This window comes from Callorhinus ursinus, unplaced genomic scaffold (genome assembly GCF_003265705.2).
Source record: "Callorhinus ursinus isolate GAN/ISIS: 27379988/994484 unplaced genomic scaffold, GSC_fseal_2.0 scaffold62, whole genome shotgun sequence".
Classification (NCBI taxonomy): Eukaryota; Metazoa; Chordata; class Mammalia; order Carnivora; family Otariidae; genus Callorhinus; species Callorhinus ursinus.
In genome coordinates this window covers 3,871,716-3,899,057 of record NW_027397124.1, presented here as the reverse complement: position 1 = coordinate 3,899,057, position 27,342 = coordinate 3,871,716, and the positions used below count along the sequence as shown (strand labels likewise).

The 27,342-nt window shown below is 40.4% G+C and overlaps 1 protein-coding gene across 6 annotated transcripts in view; it reads right to left on the bottom strand.

The window, feature by feature from the left end:
- The window catches only part of NRP1 (neuropilin 1), a 136,919-nt gene that overhangs the window by 63,753 nt on the left and 45,824 nt on the right, over positions 1 to 27,342 (bottom strand). For all 6 annotated transcript variants that reach the window (XM_025885782.2, XM_073885509.1, XM_073885510.1 and 3 more), the window contains 4 exons: positions 15,591 to 15,772; positions 9,298 to 9,525; positions 2,961 to 3,116; positions 1,282 to 1,448 (listed from right to left, as the gene is read on the bottom strand). In XM_025885782.2, coding sequence (XP_025741567.1) covers positions 1,282 to 1,448; positions 2,961 to 3,116; positions 9,298 to 9,525; positions 15,591 to 15,772 — 733 coding nt within the window. The remainder of the gene's footprint in view (positions 1 to 1,281; positions 1,449 to 2,960; positions 3,117 to 9,297; positions 9,526 to 15,590; positions 15,773 to 27,342) is intronic.

The following is a 27,342-nucleotide window of genomic DNA, read 5'->3' as shown; positions in this document are numbered from 1 at the left end:
TTGGTTTGGGGATGTGGAAAAACAAGTTGCCAAGAACTATTCTGACATAGGCAAATTCATTTAATTTCTGACTTAACCTAGAGCTGGATTCAGCAATCCTCAGGTACAAGTCTCATCTTTTCTCACTCTCGACACATTTCTCAGTGTTATCATTTAGAGGTTAGCAGGAGTTCGGTCTCCCGTAATAGGCCATTTCACTTTAAGTGTATGTTAAACTAATATTGACCTTCTCAAAGTAAAACAAGATCTGGTATTTGTGCTCAAAAGACTGAAGCAGCAATAGATATAGAAAGTAGGGGATTAATCATCGTGGTTTTTTTCTTGCTTAGAAACTCTCTCTGGGAATTAGTCATTTTTATATATCTAGCAATGAATGTAAGTCAAGCTTTGCCTACTCTCTGAAAAGGAAGCCTGGATCCTTCAGCAAATAACTCTGTATAATTTGCCCACAGTTTAACCCCCACATCCAGATATGGATGTTTCATTTGACAGTGGGTGAAAAAGTCAAGAACATGAGCGTCAGGCCTTGGGTGGGAGTATCCAGACCTCAAGGCCTGACAAGCTGAGGCATTTTAGGAGGGGTGCCAAGGATGAGTCGGGGCAGGGGAGTCGTGGTGCTGGGGAGGAGAGTCTGGGGAATGTGAGACAAGGGCAGGGAAGGGAGTTCCAGGGCAAAGGGAGCAAAGCAGAAGCAACATCATAATAAGGATACAAATGTGTCCATTTCATACTTACATGTGTATATACATAACCCACAGAGACCAGAGCCCTCAATCAGACTGCTGTCTTGGGCATGTGCTATGTATATCTGTAGGAAAAGTAAACCTCAACCCCTTTCTTCCTTTCTTCTACTCAGAACAAACAAACAAATAAGAAGCCTTATACTTAGATACAATTATTTCATGCAAGTCTGCTAGAGCTACTGTATTTCATCAAGGAAATAAAAATCTGTTGTAGGAGGAAGTGTATGAATAGAAAATGTGTAGTTGTGGGGAAAAATCAGATCGTTTAGTTGTTACCGAAGTGAGACATCTGTGCTCAAATTCTCTGAAGAGTTGTATATATGTATCTGAGAAAATAAATGCATTTTCAGGGATATCAACTGGGCCTGCTTTTCTCAGATTGTGGTGACGCGATGATCCTGCAGGGAGATTACACTCGGTACCCATTGTTCCTCTCTTCGCTTTTGAAGGCATTTGGAATGGCACTGTTTTTTTCCAGCAACCCTTCTAGATGACCTAAATCTTCTACCCTATGTGTGCCGGGTCTTGTACTACGTACCTGTATCCACTCTCTGTAGGAGTCTTCCCCAGGAGTCCACCCGTTTTCGGGGTAGTTCAGGCGAGAACGTTCTGCAGACCAGTTGGTGCTATACTGGGAAGAAGCTGTGATTTGGTCAGAATGAATCTCCCCCGATTCCATGCCCAGCGCTTCCATACATTTGAAATCTGAAGGGGAAGTAAAAGGGCTCAAAGTCATCAAAACATAAGGGACCCGACTGATTCATATTTCTTCTTATAATCTGGCAGACTAAAACGTTCATTTTGATGTTCACCAACAATATCTTCCAGAAGATAATAGTGAAGGACTTACTGGAAGGTAGCACTGATATGTGACAATACTAGTAATAATGGTAATAATTTTTAAAAGCAAGGCTATAAAGATCTCATAGTGATTAATTATTTTCCTCACTGAACCTAGGTTGACAGAATACTATTAGAAATTTATTAGGAAATAATCGGAATTTGTATTTATTTTCAAAGTTTAATATAGAAGCTATATTTAAATAAAATTTTACTATTTCCTTCAATATCTAATAAAAGTGAAAAAGACCCCATGTCTATGTTATAATCCATATTTGGTGGACAGCAGACCTTAACTCTCTGTTTTTCAGATTCCTTGTATTTGGCACCCGGGCAACCTCTCCTTGATTCCCTTCATTCTCATGCCTCCTGCCTCTGGCCTGGGACTGATTATTCATGTCTTTAGTTTATATCATTAAAACATGGGAGTAGCCATCAGAAGTAAACTGCAGTATCATACAGTCCCAAAGAGGACCACCACTTTACAACATAAAATAATAACACTCACAATAATGATGATGAATCATGAAAGCATGTATTCCATTAGGCCTCATATACTCAGTGAAACAATGAAATATGACATTGAGATGAAATATGATAAAGGGAGATGAATATTCAACTTTAGGAAATGTGAATCTAAAGTACTAAGGTGAAAAAAAGCTTTAGAGATTAAAAATTCTCAACCATCAAGAAAACTCTCAATTAACCAAACTTCCACATTTTCCGAATGTTCTATCATAATAGATAAAGTTTTAGGGCATAAAAGGTTTTCTTTCATACTTTTAAGCTTAGGTTTGTTATTTTGTAATAAAAATATTTATAGACACAAAGATACATAGATTAATTAATCAAATTAAGTACAAATACGATTTTATGATTTAATTGGTCTTTTTATTTTCCAGCAAGATCTGGTAAAAAAGAGACCAGCCTGTAGGACAGGTCTCCAAACATCCCCTGTCCTCTTCACTACAGCCTCTATCCTGTAAGCCTGCCCTGTCAATAAACCACCACATATGTGTTCCTATCACTTCTGATTGAAGTCTGTCCATCTAGGATTCTCAACCCAATACACATTCAAGGGTGCCAGACAGGTCTGGCTATAGTTCATTGTTTCGGGGCCCTGTTTTGCCCTTTCCCACTTTCTCCCATAATTTCAGAGGCTTACAAGCAGCCTTCTCATCCACGATTTTCTTAAGAAGGCACACCAAATAGTTTTTCCTATTGATGTTTATAAAAACCATTTAAAAGAGAAAAACAAATACTTGGCACTCCAATTCACAAAGCATTTCTTTAGTGTTTCCTGTGGCCACAAGGTGTGTGAGGAGGAATAACAGGGAGTGTTTACCACAGTGCTTTGCAAGATGAATAAATACTGACCTTCTGAGACACTGCTCTGCAAGACACTGTAGTTTGCTGAGAAGCCTTCTTTTGCGATTGCACTGTCAGTATAAAAAAACATGGAGAGAATGCCTGATGAGGAACGGATCCGACCTGGTGTCTTCTGTCCACAGTAACGCCCAATGTAAGGGCCAACTAGAAAGGGAGAAATGTGGAGAACATTTAAATATCTTTTGTTCCACAGCAGATGCAAGAATAACCATTTGCAAACATGGGTCCCAGCAGAACCCAGAAGTGTTTTCTTACCCAAAGCAAGCCTTCCCCCGTTAATTGGTTTGCAATGAACATATTGGATCAGGTTTGTGGAGAGGATTTTAAAGTGTGCTCAGAAGGGCAATCACAAATGTAACTACGTTTCTCACTGAGTAGGACTGTGTTTAGGAACAGAATCGAAATGCTTGCTTCAGTGCAATGTATGAGATTTGGGCCGGCAAGGGGCACCTTGACATTCATCTCCAGTACCAAACTGCACACACTGCCCAGTGCTGAGATTCCAGCGAGGCTGTGATCACCGAGGGTTCCTGAAGTTGCCTTATTCAACTTCTCCCACCCTAGGAGGAGATCCTGGGAACCGGTCCTGGATGGAACCAGACCAGTATCAGGAATATGATCCAGCACTGAGTAACCCTGATGTCCTTCCTCATTCCATCTTTTAGTCCTGGAGCTTTATTATGAGGAACATCACAGACTTGGACAAGGGACGATGTCCTACTCAGGGCTCTATCTACAGGCTAATTAATAATTGTAACAATTGAAAAAAATAGAAGCTACAGATATCAATAATTTATACATAACAATAAGTTGTAAACAAAACGAAAAGAAAATGCATCTGACATTTCTTCCAGTTTTTTCTTTCCCAAACGTAAGAGAGGTGACTGCATTGCACTGTGGCCAAAAGACGGCCCAACGCAGCCATTAGACTATGGGAAAAAAGGAAGGAGCCAAGGCAGTGAAAGATTGGGAACACTGATTAATTTTGGTAAGTCAAACTGCTGTTTGGCTTAAATTGGCCACCCCTTTATTGAAGAGCTTTTAGATAAACCTTAGCAATTTGTAATTGTGTGTTGCCTTATAGACAGTGCACAAACCCTCTGGGCTTGGAGAATCTTTCCAATTCCCTGTCCAGATCATCAACAAGGCAAAAAAGAAAAAAAAAAACAAACCCTTTTCTTTAGTTTTTTTTTTTTTTTCTTTTTTTTTTTTGCACATATGGTAAAAACATACCAGATGGTTTGGGCTTAGAAGGACAATCTGGTGTGGACCATTTTCCCCTCCAAGAAATCCATGGTTCTCTGCATTTCAAGTAAGAGTTATTGCTTTGTTCAAGGAAGCACAGTGGGTGGACCCCTCTCTTGGAGGGATGGGGACACAGTGTGCCAAGGCCCGTGTGTATAACTTGGATGCAGAAGGCAGCTGATGGGGACTAGGAGAAGCTTCAAATGTGATTGAAAAAGTGAGCCTCAGAAGAGCTGATCTCCCTGGAGCCGCACGTACCTGCTGAGTTCCTGGTAGGCAGCTGGCTAGTCTGAGCACCCTGCTTTTTAGAGTACTCAGATCCTTGGCTAACAGGTTTTCAGCTCCTTGCCAACCCACTTAAAACAGAACAAAACGAAAAAACCCAAAAAACAAAAAAAAAAACAACCAAAGTGTTTCCACATTTGTGTTAGTGTAAAGTGGTTACATTGAATATCTGATAACTTCTCCATGCATTCACGGTAATTGATTCGATTGAATTCTAAGAATTTTCTCTACTGAAACCCCTCACTCTCCAGCAACCAAACATTGTGTGTGTGTGAGTAGACTGCTTTATCATGAAGAAAACAAGGACATAGCCCATTAGTGGCATCGATATACCTATTATCTACAGGGCACCATGTGGTCATGAACAGTGGCTCTGCATCATGGGAAGAAAATGTTGTTATATCAGACTTCCCAGCTGGCAGAAGAAAGCATCTCAGGAGATGAAACTCTGTTTTGTTTCTCTTCAGCTTTAATCTGAGACTGGTTCTTCTACAAGTGTTGTTTGCCAGATTTTCTTTTTCTTTTTTTTTTTCCAAGATTTTATTTATTTATTTGACAGAGAGAGACACAGCGAGAGAGGGAACACAAGCAGGGGGAGTGGGAGAGGGAGAAGCAGGCTTCCCGCCGAGCAGGGAGCCTGATGCGGGGTTTGATCCCAGGACCCTGGGACCATGACCTGAGCTGAAGGCAGACGCTTTATGACTGAGCCATCCAGGCGCCCCATGTTTGCCAGATTTTCTTCATCGTGAATGAATTCAACACTTTTTTTCTTCCCTATGGAACGCAAAGTTGCCCATGACACATGCATGAAAACATTATGCTAGAGCCATGAACTCAGGTTTTTCCTTTCCTCAAAAAGAATCCCATTTCTGATCTACAATCTTAACGAGAGGCCCAGAGTCCATTCATATGCTCTCACTCTTTTCCCTCGTTTAAATTCCATTATTGTGGCTTCATAACTTTCTTTTTCTTTAGTCTGTGGGCAAACTTTGACAGCCTGAGTCCTTGGAGCCATTCTCTAATCCCCACAGCCACTGACCCCTCCAAGAATACAAGTGCACAAGGGAAGCTGCCTCGCCCCCTTAAGCTGTGGATTCTTCCCCTCCACTACCACCCCATTCCTCTGGGGAAGGGGGGGAGGGGGAGTCCCTTTGAAAGAGCAAACAGAAGAGAACTTGTCTAATGCAGACTCATAATTTAGAGAGTCTCCATGACTCACTGGTTTATAATGTTTAAGACATGGGTAAATCTGCCTTCTGTCCTTTAGAACATTGCCCCCGGACAGCAGTGCGCAACTCTCTTTGGGAGCCCTCGAGATATGAGAGTGAAAAGGCTTTTTCGACCATAAGACAAAGAAGTATTGAATTTTCCTGAACAACAGCAAGACCTTAGCCGAGCAAGCTAATGCAATATTGATCTGAGCAAGAGTGGATGCAGTATTCTCATCCATCTCCTGTGTGTGCTCATTTGTGTATTTACATGAACACAGCTATTGGATTTCCTACTTCCGTTATTGTAGACCCAAAGGCCAAGGAGATGAATGGAAACTGTCACAAAAACAGCAGTAGAACTCAAAAATTGCATTATTGAAGAATTTAAGCAAGCAATGTGTGCTAAATAATCTCTTGTGGGGACAGTAGGTCCACAGTGATCATATCTTTTCAGGTATGAAGGCGATACGGTATTTATGCTGTTTAAAAGATACACCAGCAACCCTGAATGGCAGTACCCTGTTCTCTGCATTTTTCCATTAATCTTTCCAGTAATTATAACCCCACCTCTGAATCAGACAACTTGCTTTCTGCCCCCTTTCTATATGGATAAAAAAGGGCAGGAATCTACTACGAAGATGTACTTTTAAAATGAGGCATTCTGAATAACAAAACAAGGAAGGGAATCATTTCGAAAAGGTAAAAAATAGACCCTGTACTCTTCTCCTACAATAGTAAACTTTTTCTTGGAGAATATCTGGACTTTGCAACTCTTCCCCAGAAAAAAAAATTTGCACATTTGTGTCATTTATATTTTGGAATGTGTATATTTTGTGCTTATATCACTTTTATATTTCTATCTCAGAAGGTTAATTTTAATATTAATAGTAAGTCAATAAAAACCAAACAGAACTCAATCTAGTTTTCATGAAACCTATTCCTCAAATAGTTGATAATTTTTGGAATGTAGGTAACAACTGCACTTCCAGTTCTTTGGCCCAGCCTAGATGGAGAGCTGACTTCATGCATGCCTACACCATGTGAGCTAAGCATTCGTGTTTGGCTCCATAATTCAGCGCAAACATTTGCAACACCCACCAGGGTGGCGAGCTCAACTCATGGCTCACAAACCATATGTAAACTTCCACCAATTACTTCAGGGTCGCTACTTGTGAATCCGTGGAGCTTCAGAGAGTGATACATGGGGATGTGTGATTCACTCTGTGCATGCCTTGGATTTTGAGTTCTGGAGTAGAATTGCTTTTCTTCAAAGTCAATCTGAATCAATGAGTACCTTTCAATTACTTAGTCATCTCATTCAATGTGTATGATAAAATGCAACCTAAAAATCACTTGATGGTTGAAAGCCTTCAGCACGTTCTGGTTGTTGATTTTAGAAGGGGTATCAAAGAATAAAAGCAGTTTTGCTGGCAAGGAACTGTATGTGTTGAACTAGTATGACAAAAATGTTTCCAGTGCTACTGACAAGAAACCCAGGAGGGGCAGTCTGCCATTTTGCCTAAAAAGGAGAGAGCTGTTATTGCTGGTGTAGGCTGGACGAAGCCAGGTAATTTTTAACAAATATACAAACACAGTTTTCACATTCCAAGGCCAGTTTTCTCTGGGAATAAGTCAAGTGCACCACAGTTTAAAACATGAGAATTGCAAGACTGATAACTCTTATTGTTAATTGTTCCTCGCTTCAACTCAGTGATTTTCTAGAGCCAGAAAATTACTACTTTGAAAAACCCTTGACACTAATAACAATGCGCTTCTTTCTGAAAGTATTCTAAATAAGTTGGTTGATTGGACCTCCTTTTCAGATGTCAATTTAAATGTAAGTTCTGGAAAGGAAGGCTGCAAATTTGGGTTGTGAACAAACAAACCCATTATTAAATGTTCCAACTATTATTACAATACTATTATAATATTGTTTTCCTAATTATCAGATTGAATACTTGGAAATCAATCAGCACTCTGTTTGGGCAAATCTCATTACTTAATGAAGGAGTTTCAATAAGATCATCATAACCCTATTTATATAGTAATAGACCAAAGAAGAAACTAAACCAGTGATAGCTCACCCATTTACTCCAATGACAATATAAGCTTTCTCTAAACCCAGTTTATCTCCATTGCTGTTTACTGCTGAGGAACACAGCTAAATTGAATTACCTTGATAATTTTAATGTCATTTCAAAGGCAAAGGCAATCTCTTTCACGTGATACTTGCCCTTCATTTACAATTTAATATTTATTTAAATATTCCTTCCTCCAGCCTGATCATAATATCTGACTTTATTTTATAGATGGTTATACATCTCTAACTGCATGATTTGTAAGAACTTCCAAGCTGCCCTTTCTGATCTGTGTAGAGTGTGTTCTCTAGAGAAATCTTAATATTAAACCAGACTAAACACAAGACAAGTAATGCAGCTGCAACAAATTATTTGATATTATCTCCCTCTGTTCAGGATTTGGGTGTGTATTTTTGCCATTCACCTCCTAATTCACAAGGATTGAAATGGAAAGCTTTCATTTAGCTGTCCACATGGCTACCCACCCCCTCCTTCAAATCTTTACTAAAATGTCATTTTTGTAATAAGGCCGAACCTGACCACCTTATTTAAAATTTCAACCTACACATCCCTCTTGCTAACCCTAGCACTTTTTATGCTTTTGCTCTCCTCTACTTTTTCTTTCCATTTTTGCTGCTGTTGTTGTTTATAGAACTTCTCACCTTCTGACATTCCAGTCACATAATTCATTCATCTATAACGTGTATTGTTTATTGTTCCGTTCTCCTGGCAGAACTAAAACTCTGAGAGGGCTGCCATCTTTGATTGTTCTATTTAGGAAGTGGCTAGATCAGTGCCTGGTGTGTGGTAGGTGTTCAGTCAATATTTTTAAAATGTAGGATGAATTTAGATGATAAGAGCAATGTAGATAGAGGATGTTTTGAGGTGATTCAAGTTGCCAAGGATAAAAATTCCCTAGGAGAAGACGGGGAAGCTGTCTAAATTAGCAATGCCCCCCCCCCCCCAAAATTAGGAATGTCCAAACATTCTCATTCCTTTTCTAAATTTCTAAATTTTTGGTAACTGTGTAAGAGATGCACATTTCCCCCTTAAAATTGTATCAAGTACTTAACCTCTCTGGTCCTTAGTCTCTGCATTTGTAAAGTGAATGGTTTGACTTAATTGCTCTCTTAGGGTCTAAGAATTAATGACCAGTAGGCAGGTCAATGAAATGAGCAAAATACTTTAGTCAGGAAAACCATGTGTTGGTCCCAATTCTACCACACATACACACACAAAATGCTATGAGACCATGTATAATCTTTCATGGCCTCAGTTTCCTTATCTATAAAATGAAGAAATTGGACAAGATAATTACTGTGTTTTAAGTTCAAATATTTCATCGCTGCTGTGCATAAAGAGAGTTACCATTTTGGTTTCTTTTCCCTCCTCCTTTTGAGCTATTTTTTTTTTTTAAATGATACAAGTATCATGACACTTGTAAAAGGATCCGAGTGCCCTTCCCCCAGATTCTTCCCTTTTTGGGATGCTTCCTGCCCTTCTTACCATCAGGGAATCCATCCCAGATTTCTAGCCGGTCATAGCGACAGAACATCCCCCCCGGAGGATTTGAGTCGAGCTCCAGGTCAAAGCTTTCAAATTCCAGGATAATCTCTGACATCTTTGGTGCAAAGATAATATAAGTGCATTCAAGGCTGTTGGGATATTTTTCAGGGAATCCGGGGGACTTTATCACTCCACTAGGTGCTGTGTAATTCTGGGAACATTCAGGACCTGTGAGTAAAAGAAAAGAAGGAGCAAAGTGAAAATCCCACTCACACGACTTCACCAAGAAATAACCTGAGCAAAGGCAGCATATCTTTCTAATAAAAGCTCACCATTATAATCACTGTCCTAATCATTCATTACTCAGCCTTTTCATAGGAGTGATAGGTATGGAAAGTCAAGTTCAGATTTATTGTGTTCCCCTTAGTTTTCCATTTGTGTGAAGCAATTTAAAAACTTCTGCTCTTGCAGAGGAAAAAAATGACAAATATAAAATCATGTGGGAACAATGAATGAGTAAGCTACAGAAATCTCGACAGAGCCCTAGAGAAATAATTATAGCCCCTTCAAGCTTAAATCTTTAAATCTTGAGGCTGACAGCCCTTTATTGGTGAAATAGAACATTTACAAAGGCGAGGGAGAGAATTCAGTGGAGGGAGTTTGGGTTTCAGATTCCTACACCAGTGACTCAGTAACTCTGCCAGATGTGACCTATGCCTCTTTGACAAACTAAATGTGAAAGGTAATTCGTACATGTACCCAGGGTGAGTGACTCATTCTGAGTGGTGTTGACACAGGTGTGCCGGTAAAGTGTGGCTGTTAGTGAGGGCATGATAAACTGTGATTACAGGCCATGTTGCTAGAAGTCACTTGATATCAACGTTGACATCGTTGCCTTCCCCAAAGTATCAGATACAGTGCCATTCTAAAATTATTTTTTAATATATATGTGTGGGTGTATAATGTGTATATTTATAGAGTATATTTTTTTAAAGATTTTATTTATTTGACAGAAGAGCACAAGCAGAGGGAGAGAGAGGGAGAAGTGATGTGGGACTCGATCCCAGGACCCTGGGATCATGACCCAGGCTGAAGGCAGCCGCTTAACCGACTGAGCCACCAAGGCATCCCTATAGAGTATAATTTTAATGACTAGTCAATGTTATCAATACAAATTATGGTAATTTGTAATTTAAATTGGTCAAGCTCATGCACACATATATTGCAAGTTGACCTTTTGAAGGTACGGATGACCACAATTTCAGTTCACGGCATCCAGGACCACATGGCGTGGTACTCACCACCATTGAAAATGGCCCATCTACAAGACTGTGAGCACCTCAACTTGGCCCCTTACCACCGCCACCACTGCCATAATTTTCAAAGAGATCTTAAGACTCTCCTGGAATCAGAGATGACTTGACTCTTTTGAACCTCAAATCCAACCTGGGGGAATGTTCAATTCAACAGTTCTTTTGCTGGGCCATTGTCTCACTGATGGGCATCCTGTGATGGTATGCATGGGTTCAACTCTAAATACGGAGGTTTGTTGAGAGTGTTCGCAACTAAATATTCTCCCACAGAGCCAAGTACCGGAGGCAACAGTGTGGTCATCAATACAGATTAAATTTAACTAGCAGATCTCTATTTTTAGTGTCTAGGGTTGGTAGGCTGAATCTCCACCTCAGTGTATCTGGCAGCCTTTTGAGTAAACAAATCAATTTCTGCTCCCCATGTACATATTAGATGTCTATGGCCCTGGAGATGCAGAAGAATAAAACTTATTAGCTGTGCACAATAAACCTGGCCTGTAGAGGTCTGACTTGTTTAAAATGCCTCTGGAAGCCTTCTCAGATGTGGCTCACCCTTCACCATGATGGCTTCAGATACTTATCTATTTGATTATAGTTAAAGTTACTAACATGTGGCATTTTATCATGTCAATTACAGGTGAGAAGATTATGAAATGTGCTATATTGTTTATAATCTGTTTCCAAGTTAATGAGTTGCTTCTAAGATGACAGTGACTATGCTAATGTAAACCATCAATTTACAAATAATATATATATATATATATGATACTGGAAGCCCTTTTATTTTATTTTTAAAATGTAGGAACAATGACCCTGGAGACCTCCAGCTTCCTCCCTGGGGCAAAAATAATGCTTGGCTAGGCCCTTGTAAGGCAAAGCTGATAGCAGGGTTTAATTCAGATACATTATAATATTTTCTCCTTCTTAAAAAGATAAAATTGCCTAGGTGAGATCAAGATTTGATGAGAGAAAAAAAATGGTAAGAATTAAGGGCATCCTTTTTTTAAAAAAGATTTTACTTATTTATTTGACAGAGGAAAGAGAGAGAGAGAGCACACATAAGCAGGGGGAGGAATAGGCAGAGGGAGAGGGCGAAGTAGGCTCCCTGTTGAGCAGGGAGCCAGATGCGGGGCTGGATCCCAGAACCCTGGGATCATGACCTGAGCAGAAGGCAGATGCTCAACCAACTTAGCCACCCAGGTGCCCCAAGGGCATACTTTCAAAATCAAATAAATTTCAATGCTTTCACTGAAGCTAGCCCAGGTATGTGACAAAAATTGGAGAAATTCCATGCGGTAATGGAAAAGAACTGGATTGAGCACCAGATCTGAGTTCCAGTCCTATCCTTACTGCTAACCTGCCGTGTAAACTTAGGTGGCCTCCTAACATTCCTTGTCCTCAGATTCTGTGTATAACAACTGGGAGGTGGACTCTGGGATTTGGAAAAAAGAGCCCTTCAAACTTAAAGATTCTATAATTTCCTGCTTCCTCCAGTAAACATCAAGATTTGTGTTGATATTTTTCTTGTTCACTGTTGTATAGGTTTGCCACTGTTGAGCAAGCACTTCCCAAAAAGGAGCAAGGCAGGGGCATGGGTTAAGGAATTCTGCAGAGAGTACACAGCCCTAAATAGGAGGGAGGTCTAGCAGCCCCACATGCCTGTGAGTGAGTGAGCTGCTGGTGGGAGAGGTGCACACTTGGCATTGGCAGCCTGTGAACACTGTGCTTTTGATGTTCTTTGTAAGACTTAGGGGACCTTGTGCAGCTGTAAGAAGGCCATGCCTCATTGTTAATGACATTGGGATATACAATAATAATAGCTAAGATATTCTCTTTGGAGATACTCTTAACCAAATAATATATGAAGTGACCAATCTTGCTCTCAATAAATGTGCCTTCCCCGCATAGAAACCCATAGAAAATGTCTCCAGCTTCTTCCAGCAGTTGAGCCGGGATGACTCAGGCCAAGGGAAGAACAGAGGAAGAGTGATAGGTTGGGAAGCATGGGTTTCGTGGAGAAATTTTTTTAGGTGAGTGGGAATAATTTTAGGGCAGTGGCCCAAGCTTTCAGCATCTAGGAAAAGACATGGAGAAGGGGAAAGTGGGGGGCCTGGGGAGAAAATTAGGGTGTCCAGCGTGGCTCCAGGAGGCATGGGAAGAGGTAGGGTCTGGCTTTGCTGTCAGGCAAAGGTGGTCTTCTAGAAATGCAAGCTTAGGGATGCAGGAATGGCCTAAGAATTCCTTAGAACTGTAATCTATTGCCAGAAAACCTCAAGCTCGAAGGGTGAAAAGACTCATTGGTTCAACTATGATTAGTAAAATTTATGTGTTTTGAGGAAACTTGAAATTGCTGCATTCTAGAAGAAGTGGTATGTTTTTTGTTTTTTTTTTTTAAGGAGATTCGTGGATTCTATAATATCATTAAATGGCTTTTGAGGAAAAAAATGTCCATGAACTCGTATATGTATGCATAAGTGTATTGTATTAGTTAATGACTTTCTATGGAGCACCTATTAGGATGCAGTATGTACAGTGAGGTGGGGGGGGAAGATACTTTCTTTGCATTTTTCAGGTGGTACCAATCTGGTTGGGAAATGGACTATGCACACACGAACAAATTTGAAAATATTAAGGAGAAACACAATGGTTAGTGAAACACATCTGTATATATATGTGTGTGTGTGTATATATATAGTATGCATATGTGTGTATCGTATGTGTGTGTTGTGTGCATGTGTAGGGAACAAGGTGGGTAGATATGTAGGGAAAAAAGTAGAAGAATTAGGAAAAGCTTCCTGAGAAGAGTAAATTTAGAGCCAGGTTTCCCTGGAGGTTAAGGGACATAAACTGGTAGGGAGCAAGGACTCTGAAATCTGATGGCACCAGCTGTATCCATAAGCGTTGTAATGGCTCCTGTTTACTGAAGACATTTTTGGTGACAGGCACTGACTCCATGTTTCCCATGTTTTCATTTCAACCGATCTTCACCACAAGCCTGTGCTAGAAACTATTTTCCATTTCCCGGATAAGGAATCTGAGGCTCAGAACGTTCATGAAGAGAGTCAAGGGCAGAATTAACTTCACATTTAGTCTGTCGGGCTTTACCCAGCACACTCTCCTTAGGCAGGAAGCCGAGTGTGGATCTGTGTGAGGTGAGGCTGGAGAAGGTGGGGGAGCACTTGATGTCAAGCCTCGAGCTTGACCCAATGGGACATTGAGGCTTGACCCAATAGGTGATGGACACCTGCCATAGGCATCTCAGGAACAGTGGCTCGATGACCATTCGAGAAGTTGTGTGTAGGATGAGAAAACATAGGGAGAACCCAAACTGGGCCCATTCAGTTAATAAGGCGGTGGACACAGAAAGGCAGCATGACTTTTGGAGACTTGTGGATATAAATTCAGAAGAACTAGAAGCCACATTGGATGTAGGAAGGCAAGAAGAGAAAGAAAAACTAAGGCTTCAAGTCTCAAGGGTGGTGTTGGAGATCAGGATAGGGAAAGGACAGTACCTCTGAGGCAATGAAAGTGTAGGGAGCTGAGTTCATTTGGAAGGAAGATGAATTCTTGACGACTTAGTTACAGAGCTCTCTCTCTTTTCAACCATCTTCAGATCTTCGAGAAGCACGGCAAATGAAAGGCTACTCCTCAACTCTTTTCTGACCCCTTGTTTTCTTTGATAGTGCCATAGGCAGGTAAGCAAGCAAATGTAGATGTGTGTATATGTGTGTGTGTGTACATATGCATACATGTACAATACGATTTATATAACAGGTCAAGCAGCTTTCCACACAAGAAAATATGTACATATGTAATCAGCTACACATACTGATGTTGTATATAGACGATTATTTATGCTATAGGTTTTCTAAGTTTGTGCTTATATAAATTTTTGAAGAAAGTTGTCTCCATCTATCCATACTTATATGGGGACAGTGCCAGATTTCTTTGAAATTTTAAAAAGTTGTACCAATGTTCCCAGAAACTCTTAATGACTCCTTTTTTTATTCTCAGTTGCTGCTGAGAATCTGTAATTGGTGTGGCCGGGATTTTTTTTTTCTATTAAAAAAGGCTTTCTCCTATATTCTAGGACAACACACTCAAATCTTGAACCTCTGGCCCTGGATTGCCCCCACCCACCCCCCACAGTACCGTCAACTTAAAAGGGAAGGCTGAATTGAACACATTAAAGGAAATCTACTAGCTCTTGTGAAAAACAGTGACATCCAGATAAAGATACATTGTTTATCAATTGACTGATATGTGCGTTCAATTCCTCAAGGCTGGGAGACTATGAATTGTCAGATTCTATCCATCTCAATATATACCATTGGAATAGATTACTAAGTGATTATATTGGAGGGGGAGAAGGATCTTTATTTCCTGAGGGGAATACCATTTAAAGCTTTACTGTTCTGTTTCCTCCAAGAGCTTCTTTCCTCAACTATTCTTCTTCTTAACAGACATTAATAGAAAAGCTCTTCTTCCTTCAATAGCTTTAGAAACTCTAAGGCTAGTGAACTGCTTTGCTTTTCCTGGGAAATACCAGTTTGGGATTTTGTAATAAAACAAAGGGATCGGGATGTACATGGCTTTAAGGTAAAAGAGACTCACGCATTTTTAATGAAGGAAATCAAACCTCGAGAGCAGATTAGACTTATTTTTGAAGAAGCAAGCTAAGAATAAAGGCTCTTAAAAGAGTTTTACAGAATGCATGCCTTATAAACACTGGTCAGCATATTAGAATGATGCAATTTTGAGTCCTGAAATACTGAAAAAAATATTTAAACATAACTTCCTCCATACATCGGGTAATTTTTCTTTGTGTAAAGTATTTTTCAACAGTTTTGTAGTGGGAACGTATGATTTTTTTACACAAAGATAAAAGCATTATGCCTTGTCTTCTTTTCGCTGTCTTTCATGGAATCAAACAATGTGAATGAACATTGAGCCACACTTGTTCTACTGGAAGTCACTCACCTCTCTTGAAGATTTCATAACGTATGGAAAATCCAGCGCCATGTGTCTCATAGTCAGAGACAAATTTGATAAAAAGAAATGGCCCTGAAGACACTACAGGAGAAGGGGCGATCTTCCCACAGAACTTCCCCCATAAGCGTCCATTTTCATTTTCTCCATCGATGACTTCCACGTAGTCATACCTAGCACATCAATATGGAAGAAAATAACAGGTGAGCGAGAAATGCCCTTCTAATTTGAATGATTTAGCAGGCAGCATCATCCAGCACAGTCTGTCAGGAAAACAGTGCTATCTGCATTCACCACTGTACTTCATGGAGGGAGAAAAATTCAGCAAAATGAAATAATTAAAATGGACTACATCATGTCTGTATACATCATCTGGCAACACAGAACTATTAAGAATAATGGTGTCCATTATACTTGCAGACAATGTCACTTAAAGTAACCAATTAACAAGAAAAAGAAAAATCTCATGAGCACAATTCTCTATTATTAAATTGTGTTCCTTTGTCTATGGTGGTGGGGTGTCAATACATAATGCTATGCATTCTTTTCAAACTGTGAAGTTCTTTTATGAATTCAAAATGTCTCCTTGGCTGGAGCTCTCCATGAACAATACTTTGATTTCTGTGAGCGACCCTCTAAACATATGGCCACAGAATAATAAACAGATTCTTTACTATTTAACTCAATTCTACCAAACTCCAGACTCTCAGGAAAAAAACCTCTCTCGGTATCCACAGTGGTTAAAACACAGATCATCTTCCCCCAAACTATCCGGAATTGCAGAACATAATCTCTCTAAAGAAAAACGTTTATTTAAAAATGGAAAGTTACTTTGTTTACACCCACCAGACTGAATCTTTAAAGGAACATTGTTGTTTGAAAAGGAAATGTGACACACTTGAAGTCATCAAAGTGATGTGATTAAAAAAAAAATTCAGGCTGAATAATAATACCCTGAGGAGACAAATGGTAAAGGAAGTCACGATAAAATATTATTCTAAATATTACACTGAGTTAACACATATGCTTCTTTATCTCCAAAAGGTGGGGGGCTATCTCCAAGAGACTGGCATCCTCCTGGAAAACAGGAAGATTCTTGTTTGTTTGGTGTTATCCTTTTCTCAGTGTTTTTCCCTTTCCTCTCTTGTTGTTTACCAAGTCACCGAGGAGCCAGATAATCTGAACTGTCTTCCATTTTTCTTCCAGAACTGACATGAAAACATTACAATCCGGTCATTTCAAACCTTCGCTTTATTTCTGTGTTTAACTTGGTTCAAAAGTCCTGGGATATGTTAATTACAGGAATGGCTAAAATATGGCAGCAATATAAACTGTATCTGGCAATTTAAAAGAGATCAAAGTGGGGGAAATCTTCATGATGACCAATGTCATCTTTAACAATCTCTTTTCAAACTGTCCAGGACACATTACTTTTGTTTACATAAAGCCTCACGAGAGAACTGCAAAGATGATATCACTAGTTAGAGTGGACAGCTTAAGGCTCTCTAAATAAAAAATGACATTACCTCATCAGTTAAAATTGTGTGCCAGCTTTGTGTATATCAAGAAGGAAAGAAAGCTGACATTGATGGAACTAAGCATTAACATATGTGAATTATTGTATTAACTGCATTTCCTTTGCTGCATCTGATGCTTCCAGTAGTAATCACTGGTCTACTAGCATCACAGTCCCTTTGCAAAACTACGGACATACACAGAGAAATTGTTCAGTTCTCAATACTTTGGGAGATGCTTTGCATGTTAAAAGAAGATGAAGCAGGAGGAGGAGAAGAAAAAGGGGAGGATGAGAAGGAAGAAAGCATTAGGTTCAAAATCCTTTGGAGCCTTTTACAGTCGACTGGGGGCACCTGGAAAGAACACCATCTCTGTATTTGTTAAAGCCTCCTCATTGGCATTTATGTAGTAATTCCTTTTATCTCTACTGCTTCATTGACTAGACAGGTCTGCACGCTTTGCCCCACGCTTGCTTATAATTTAACTGTGATTTGAACTGTTGGTTGTGTTGGGTCTGGTGACGATGCGATACAGGCTTTTTTACTTGAATCTTGACATGGTCTGAATACTAAGCAGCCAACTCCGAGTGCATTTTGCTTTCCAGGCACCAGTAAGAGAGGTGGGTCAGGCTTTCCTAAGAACTAAGGGCACTTCTGGGAGGAACCTTTTCTCCCAGGTAGGAGAGAGCTCAGCTAATATAGTGCTAGTGAGTTGCAACAGGGAAAGAAGCTGGTATTTTAATTCACATATCTTCTAATAGTAAATACCAGGCTCTCCTCTTGGCAACAGGAAAAGCTATTTTTAAAAGGAGGAGAGGGATTAGAATCTCCTCCCAGCAAGAGATAAGTCATTTCATCGTTAAGTGCCAATTTTAGGAAATTGAATTATTCAGGGATACAATAGTTACATTTATAAACTGGAATGCTGCTATCATTTTAGCACTTCCCTTCAAAGTACCATCCAACAGGGCCCCAAAGAGTGTCACAAATAGCAGTTCATGTAAATATTCAGGAGGGTTTATGTGCACAAGTTGCAAAGGGTAGTACTGCCAAGGAAGTTAAGAAAGCAGCTTGCATCTCCCTCTGGAGTTGATACCAGTTCCACTCCATAAGTTTCTTGCTGGCAAACGTGGTGCCAGGAATGCAGCCGGTGTGCCAGCATCCCTCCCCAGAGACTAAATGTGTCACCACAGCAACGCACCCAGCCTGCATTGGCCTGAGGCCCAGGATCCTGAGTTTGCAAATTTCGCTCCCCCCAGCCTGCTGTACGTTGCTCTGTTACTGCTCCAGTGTGGCAGACACTGCATTTCTTGGAATGTCAAAGATCCCCGGTCATGACAGCGGGACCTACACAGGTGACAACAGGGGCACACGCGTCCCTCTCATTCTGAACCCACACGTTACAGCTGCCAGAGGAGAGCTGGGAATTGCGTCTCGGGAATCTGACGCACAAAAGCTAGACAAGGGGTCAGCAAGTGGGCGCGTCTGTCCGTTCGGAGCCCTGCTCCAGAAAGCGAATGCTCCAGGTGCCAAGGGAGCTGTGTCTGAGTCCAAAGGGCACCACCCTTCTGTGCAGGGGCCTGGGCCAGAGCAGACATGGGTCCCAGCCAGGAAAGCCCTTCCTCAAACCTCATCCTGCCTGCCCATCACAGGAATGTAAATGTCATGTGGATATTTTGAATATTTCAGAGGACAACAAACCTCTCCTCTCCCTTTAGGCATCCTGCCATTTCTTTTCTTAAATCTCCTGCCTAAATGCTTTCCCTTTCTGTGCTCATAGTGGTAAAGCAGCCCATATTTACTAGGAACAAACTTTTTTACAATTAAAGGACACTTTCCCATGATTCCCATTTTAGGGTAGAGTACGCCGGTGGTTCTTATCAGGAGTGTCCCCGGCTTGAGAGTGCAAGTTCCTCAAGCCAAAGGACTATTTGCTCCCATACTCCCCAGCTCTCACCCTACCTGGGTATATGCGCGTGGTGAAAACACTCTGAATCCTAATACTAATCACGAGTTAGTTTTCCCCTAAGAGTGATAAAAGAATAAAGATTTCCTTCTAAGATTTCTTGAAAGGATTACCCAGAGATTATTTTTTCTTTTGGAAAGTTTGAATTACAGTTTTAGGAAAATAGCCAAGTAGGGGAGAAGTGATGGGAAAATGAGAAACGTACTCAGTCACCAAAGAGCGGTTTCAGAGGCTTTATAGGTAAGCGGCGCTGAACAGACGGATAGCACATTTTACTCAAGTCAGGTTTTCTCTTGTGAGTACAAATGACCCCTGACTCTCCGTGGTGGAGCCCGCTAATGGAAAGAAAGCTAATCCTCTGCAGAGTGTTGTCTGTACGGGGGAGCTACTGTACCAACCCCTCACAGCTCCTGGACATGCTCGCATGATTAGGAAGAGGGGTTATAGGTGGTGGCAGCTTTTTAATCTCCTTCCAGGAGGATCTACCCCCATGTGCATCTGTACATTAATAATGGAGAAATTTGATACCTGACATCATAAACCAGAGTGAGAAATGATGTTGGCTAACATAATTTTCACCTGCAAAAATGTGTTTCTTTGGATCTTTGGTTTATTTTGCACCAGGCATTAATAGCTATCCCTACTGAACAACCTGTAAACGATTACTATGCCGCTGTCCAAGAATTACCTTATGTATTCCCCAGAAGAGAACAGATTTTACTCTCAGAGCATTAGAGAGAGGATTTGGAAATAAAAATATACAATGATGGAGCTAAGAGGAGCCAATTAGTCTGCATCTGTGTTTCTGAGCGATTTTACATGAGATTCACCCCTAAGTTCTGGCTTGCTTGCAGTGTCCTAATCAAGATATATGAAGAGGCTTACAAGGTTCATAGCCTCTTATTTAGTAAAAGCAATTTTGAGAAATTCATTCAAAGGAAATAACCTGGAATAATGTCCAATATTTATGGAGAACCAATGCCTGAAGCTTTATTTAGAATAATGGGGGGAATATGGACATAAGGCAGCCAGAAAGAAAACAAGAAGGAATTTATATACATCATATCATGGAATATTATTCAGTCATTAAAAAGCCTATTCAATAAAATATTTTTTATAACATAGGAAAACTATTAATGATATCATTAAGTGAAAAATCAGAAACCCCCTATCTACAGTATATTCTCAGTTCTTAGTCGTATGCAGAAAAAGAACTGGAGGTATGTCGAGCTGTGTGAATAAGTGATCATCTTTGCATAGTGAGATGATGTTCCTTAGTTATTTCTGTATTTTTCAAAATTTTTACAATGGATAAGTGTTCCTTTATTTATTTATATTTATTATTTAAGTATGGACCCCAATGTGGGACTTAACTCACAACGCTGAGATCAAGGCCTGAGCTGAGATCAAGAGTCAGTTGCTTAACCAACTGAGCCACTGAGGCACCCCAAGTAAGTGTTCCTTTGTAACCAAATAGAAGTTATTTTGAAAATTATTAATTACCTATAAAGTAGCAAATCAATACCTTATTGCCTAGCTAATAATTTTTTTATTTCTTGGTCAGAAGACACTATTTTTTATGATGTTTTATTTGGAAGTAAATCAAAGGCTTTACCTTTTTTTTTAAACAACTAGATCAAGGAAAGTCTCTGTGTGCTTTTTTAAAATTAAAAAAAAATTTTTTTAAAGATTTTTATTTATTCATGAGAGACAGAGAGACAGAGTGAGAGAGAAGCAGAGGGAGAAGCAGGCTTCCCGCTGAGCAGGGAGCTTGGTGCGGGACTAGATCCCAGGACCCTGGGATCATGACCTGAGCCGAAGGCAGATGCTTAACCATCTGAGCCACCCAGGTGCACTAAAAAATTTTTTTAAATTTAATTTAATTTTATTATGTTATGTTAGTCACCATACAATACATCATTAGTGTTTTTTTTATTATGTTATGTTAATCACCATACATGACATCATTAGTTTTTGATGTAGTGTTCCATGATTCATTGTTTGCGTATAACACCCAGTGCTCCATGCAGTATGTGCCCTCTTTAATACCCATCACCGGGCTCACCCATCCCCCCGCCCCCTCCCCTCTAGAACCCTCAGTTTGTTTCTCAGAGTCTGTAGTCTCTCATGGTTCATCGCCCCCTCTGATTCCCCCCCTTCATTTTTCCATTCCTGCTATCTTCTTTTTTTTTTTTTTTTTGGTAACATATAATATATTATGTGTTTCAGAGGTACAGTCTGTGATTCAACAGTCTTACAAAATTCACAGCACTTAAAAATTTTATTATTTTTTTGTACTAGAACATTAAAATGAATCAGATTTGATCTTATACTGTCTGAAACGCTGGCAGTAACACTTGCCATTTGTACAGTAATTTCCGTGTTACAAAGTGCTGTCAGGTGTACTGTCTACCACAGTCTGTCTGGTGATCCCAGGAAGGCACCTGTCAGGTGGCAGCCCAGAGGGAGCACAGCCTTGGGGCAAACACTGGGGGGAGGCACAGAGATGGAGTAATTTGTATCCTTTCGACATCGCCTACTTTGGGGCAAATTTGATTTCAATTTCTGCTCTTGTTACTCCCTTTCATACATATTTTTTTGGGGGTGGAGAGGATGGGTACAACCTTATTAATTTAGAATTATTCTTTCACAACTCATAATTCATTTTGTAACTGGTCATTGTTGCTAGAAACATGGCACATCAACTAATATCTCATTGATTTTTCGTACCAGTGCACTAGACCTATAGACACAGACATCTTTGGTGTGCAGAGATCTATGTGCGTGTGCGTATGTAGGAGACAGAGACAGACAGAGAGAGCCCTTGGCCCCCAGGGAGTCACATGAGTTGAAAGTTGCAGTGGAATTGATGGTGGCCATTGAATGGGCCTCCTTCTAGAGCTATCCAAGTCCTGGTCGTGGTTCTTCCGCTCAGCTGGGTGTTCAGGGATGACATGATGAGAAGCCCAGCCCAGGTTGGGCAGTAGAGAATCGACATGAAGCAGGGGAGGGGCGCCGAAGACCAGCTAGAATTTGGGTTTCTTCCCAGTGCCAGCATGCGGCACCTGAGCACAGATGGCTCCAGTGAGGATGGGGCGGGGCCGGAGCCTGGGTTATGCAGGCCAGGCAGCGCTCCCTGGGATGGCTAAGTGGGAAGGGCAGGGGGCGGGAGCCGGCCTGGGTCACTCCCCCTCCTGGAGGAGGTGACAGGCAACATCCCAAACTCAGAGCAGGGAGAGGGCCTGCCCAGAGAGCCCTCCACGTTTTCAGAGGAACACAGAGCCTGGGCTATGACCTGGCCAATTCCACCAAGTGCCAATGTCTGTGCGAGCCATTCTGAATCTGACAACATTTTAAAATTTGTACAATAGACAAAATACTGCTTTGTTTATTATTTTGTCATATTCCCCTTTAAGGTTTGTTTCTAGGTTTAGAAAGTAATTTTTCCCTCATTAAAATAATGGTAAATACCTTTTCCTAAAGATACACATTTTTTCATATATATATATTTTTTTCTTCCTGTACGCACCCTGTGTATTATTATAAGCAGGACTGTAGGACATTAGTCTTTGAACTAGCACTCCTTTTCATTCGTATTGACCCTTTCTAAAATTCAGTCTCCCTCACTTCTGCTCTGGCAACCCTTTTGATACATCCCAAGTCTAGTTATCCTTTTGATGCACCCCTAACTTTTTGTCCATAGCCTAACCATATCTATACTTATTATGTGTTTATGCCTATTTGCAATAAGTAATATGCTCTTGACACTGTAAGGGCATGAGGTGGTGTTTCTCAGTGGGGGTAGCTACCTGCCATACTGGTGACCCCATTCATTGTAGGAGAGTAGCATTTTATCAGCATCTCCATTTCCCCACCCCGGAGTTCCTCAGTACAGAGGACAAGTTCCAGAGTGCAAGAAGGACGCCCTGGCCAGCTGGGCCCATGCCACAGAGCTTGGGAAGTACTTGGTGCTAAGGAAAATAGGTAGCTTTGCTCAGTGGCTGCTGGATATACCGAAGCCAAACCATCTCTCCTGTAACCAACTCCACTGATTGTAAATGGCATGCCAACCCCCTCACCTCTCTCGGAACAAAATAACTGTTGCAAACACTTCTGTCTTTTGTCTTCTCATTGTCCTCCTCAAAGGCCCACATGGTGTTAATCTTGCACTTGTCTACAGGCGTCCAGATAATTCTCCTCCAGGAAATCCCAACACAATACAGTCTCCCTAGCATCTTTTCCAGAAGGTGGCTCTGCTGATTCAGTAGAGTAAGAGTTTCTATATGTAGGTAGTTGATAACTTGTTCTCAATAATCAGAGTATAGTAAAACTCATAAAGCTAATCTCACACATTAAAATTTTCATCTTTAAGCTTTTGTGATGCCTCAGGGTCATAATAATGAATATCCATAACTTTATTGCAGCTATAGAAAACTGATGATTAATAGTCTAGATGGTAACATAATAATATGTACGAGAGTTAACAGTTCCAGGAAATGAGGCATTGCAAAAGTGAAGAAAGAAAATGTTAAAGAAAAAAGTTTTACTGGAGTAAAACTAAAAGAGATATTAAATGGCTCTCCCTGGAGCAGTGCAAAGGGATTGATCCCGTGGGCTGCCATGGGTCATGGCCAGTCAAGACCAGCATAGACCAGCACAGGAGAGATACTGAGGCAATAAATGTCCAGCAGGTAATAGACAGTTTCCTACTGCTGCATAACAAATCACCACAAATGGAAGGGCTAAAATGACACACATTTATTAGGTCCCATTTCCACAGTGCAGAAGTCTGGCATGGCATGGCTGGGGTTCCTTGCTCGGGGTGTCCCAAGACCAAAATCAAGCTGTTGGCAGGGTTGCATTCTTATCTTGAGCTTGGTGTCCTTGTCAAAGCCCACACCATTAGGGCAGAATTCAGTCTCTTGCAGTTGCAAGACTGGACTCCCCACTTTCTTGCTGGCTGTCAGCTGGGGACTGATCCTACAGACCACCTGCATTTGTCATCATATGGCCCTCTCCAGCTTCAAAGCCAACAGCAGAAAATCTGCCTCACAATGAACTCTTCTCATGCCTCATGCTCTTCAGGAAAAGCTCAATCCTTTCTAAGGGTTCACCTGATTAGGTCAGGCTCATCTAAAATAGTCTTCCTTTCTTGAGGTCAGCTGGTTTGGTAACTTAAATAAATCTGCAAAATTCCTTTGTAGCAGACCCTGTATTAATGAATAACTGGGAGGAGGTGTGTGCATCCCAGGGGCTGAAGATCCTGGGGGCCCTTCTTTGAATTCTGCCTACCACACAGACCAAGCTCTGGTAGGACACCTGGAGCTTGGAAGCTGCAGTAGAAACCAAAGCCAAGAGGGACCATCCACCTGCATCACCCGATAGAGCAGAGACTAGTAGATCCAGGGTAAGACTAAGGGCGGGATTAGGAAACTGAAGTAATCGTGGAAGTAATTTTCATGTTCTCATGTCATGTTGGCTGCTGGTTTGGGAGCTCTGAGCCTGTAAGCATTGCTTGCAGTGTAAAGGAAAGCAAGGTTCTGGAGTGAGCCAGATTCTCCTGATTGAAGCAAAAACAGAACTTCCAAGATTGCCCAACACATATGTCTGGAGACAGAAAAGTGATAATAGCTTAATTTAAAAATAAATATATAAAGGAATTCAAGACATGTGGTGTAAAATAATGGTCAAAATACATAATTTTAATAGAAAATGTTTAGAGTTTAAATTTCTCATTTCTGAGCAATCTCACTTCGTAATTAAGATTTATTGGCATGGAAGATAAAAAAAGTCTTTCGCATGGGAAAATATTTCTGTGATTTAACTCAGATTATGAAATCCAATGATGTATTTTAAATGGAAGAGAAGGAAGGCCTCCCTTAAAACAACTATGCTCTAGAAGTGATGGAGTCTTCCAGTGTCAAATTTGCAAAGTTCAGTATTTATAGAAAAATTCACATGCCTTTAATTACAATAAATTCAGTTCCCAAGTTAAACTGTGCCATCTGGAAGATATTAACATCATTTACAACTTGTTCGCCTCCCTATTTCATAGAGAATTTTTACTTCTTGCCAACTTTCCACTGTTCTTAGGGGAAAAAAAAGGAATTACTTGTATGGATTGTCTCAAGATGGGTTTATATAGCAAGTCAAGCCATCAGGAAGTGACAGAGGGGGCTTTTTGGACACATTTACTTCCATCTTACTTGTTTTAAATCCTTATATCTTTAAGTTTTTTTTTTCTATAAAGGATATTCTCTCTGCTCCTCTCCTCTCAGCTGTCCACAGGGAATAATTTTGTGTTTTTTTAAGTTAACCGAGCCTCTTTTAACATGGTCCACTTGAGAGAGCAAGGGCAGGGAGGACTGCATTCTGGTTGAGGCTCTGAACTTCAGGAGCCACTCCTGCACCTCTGATCTATCAAGAAGTGTCACTATATTTGACCTCCTACAAATTGTCGAAGGGACCAATGAGGCAAGGAAGTGCACCTGCCTGACCATCAGGCAGTCAACTTAGCCAAAGTGGGATGACTATGATCCAAGTCCTCACACTCTGCCCCTGACCAGCTGAGTGTCTTGGGCAGGTCACTAACCAACCTCTGTGAGCCTCAGTTGCTCACCTGTAAAATGGTCAACATGATAATTAACCTATAGGCTGATAGAGAGGATTAGATGACATAATGTATGTAATGGCCTTTACAGGGCTTGATGTCCCTTCCCGAGTGAGGGTGGAATGCAGGAGAAGGAGAGAGACAAATACATAGAAAGAAGAGGGAGCACAGTTGTGTTTTCCAAAAGGAAAACACATACTACCCAGTCCAAAACAGACTGTAGTCGAGTTAGTGCAGGAATTGTAGCTCCTGTCCGCTCCCAGCGGGAACTGTCAGTCAGACGGCTAACTCTCAGAATAGGACCATAACCTGTTATTCTGAAAAGTACTATTTGGAATGACAGTAGGTCCTGCCCCAGTACTACCACCAAAAATCAATCAATTAAAGCTACTGTCAATAATGGAATTAAATAAATCTATACATAACCACGATACGGTTTTTTTAAATCACTAAATCTGTTAAGTGTTTTCACTGATGTACCCAACTGATTTAATGATCTGCAGTTGGATTAGTGCTATTAGCAGGCAGTGCTGAATTTGCTCAAAAAGCCCCGTTAATTATTAGGTGTGATAGAAGCACCCAGGGTGAAACTGCCCATTCTAGAAAGGCAGTGACTCTGGCTGATGGTGTCACAACATCAGAATCCTCAAGTTTCCTTTCTCATCCTTTGGAAAAATAAATAAAGCAATAATTCTGTTTTAGACTACAGGACCTAATGTGCTAATTATAAGAATTTTTAAAATATCCTCCTGATTAATCAGTAATTATTCAGTGGGGATCTAGGTAGTTTGCAAATCAAAGCTGCAGGAACTAAAGTTGGCAAAGATTCATTTTTTAAAGGTTTTTCTTTTCTTTTTCTTTCTTTTTTTTGGGGGGGTAGTAATTACAGTAGACCCATTTTGGTGTCAGGTAGGTGAGATTATTCATTCTGGAATGCAGAAATCCCTTACCCTAAAATGACTACCCATCTTTTCTGAAAAAGTGAAAAGAAAAAAATGCTGAAGAAAAATGGGTCTAGTGACACAGATTAGATTTCTTTTCCTTTTAGTGACACCAGTAGTGAAAGCAAACTTGAGTTGAATTTTAAATTGGGCAGGGGACACTGACCGAAGTTGGAATTCTGCTATTCTGTTCAATAGACCCTAAAGTTTACTCAGGGTACAAACCACCAATCTACCCATAACCAAGAAACACAAATCTTTTAGCCTAATGCATTGATGATACTAGAAAGAAATGCACATGAGAAAAACAGATCATGTCACAGGGAGATCTACCTTTTCCTCAATCCCTAATGTTTATTGAAAGCAGCATACCGTTTGCAGTAAGTCATCTTTAGAGTCTGATGCATCCATGCTTATAGTATTTGTTCTATTTATTTTCATTATTTAAAATTCTATTAACTCAAAAGGCAGGTGTATTTTGAAACCCCAAGTCAATCTGTCATACGGAGAAAAAATTATATAATGAGAAGTATATCTGTGGACATAAAATACTTTAAATGTCACCTAGGGTTTCTTTTCTATATTACAACATGCAACTCAGTTAAAAAACAAAATATTCAGGGACTCGTTGGTTACTGGCCTAAACATTAGTTTATATGTTTTTTTCTTATCATTGACTTGCATGACAGACTCAGTAATTAATTGGCATAGG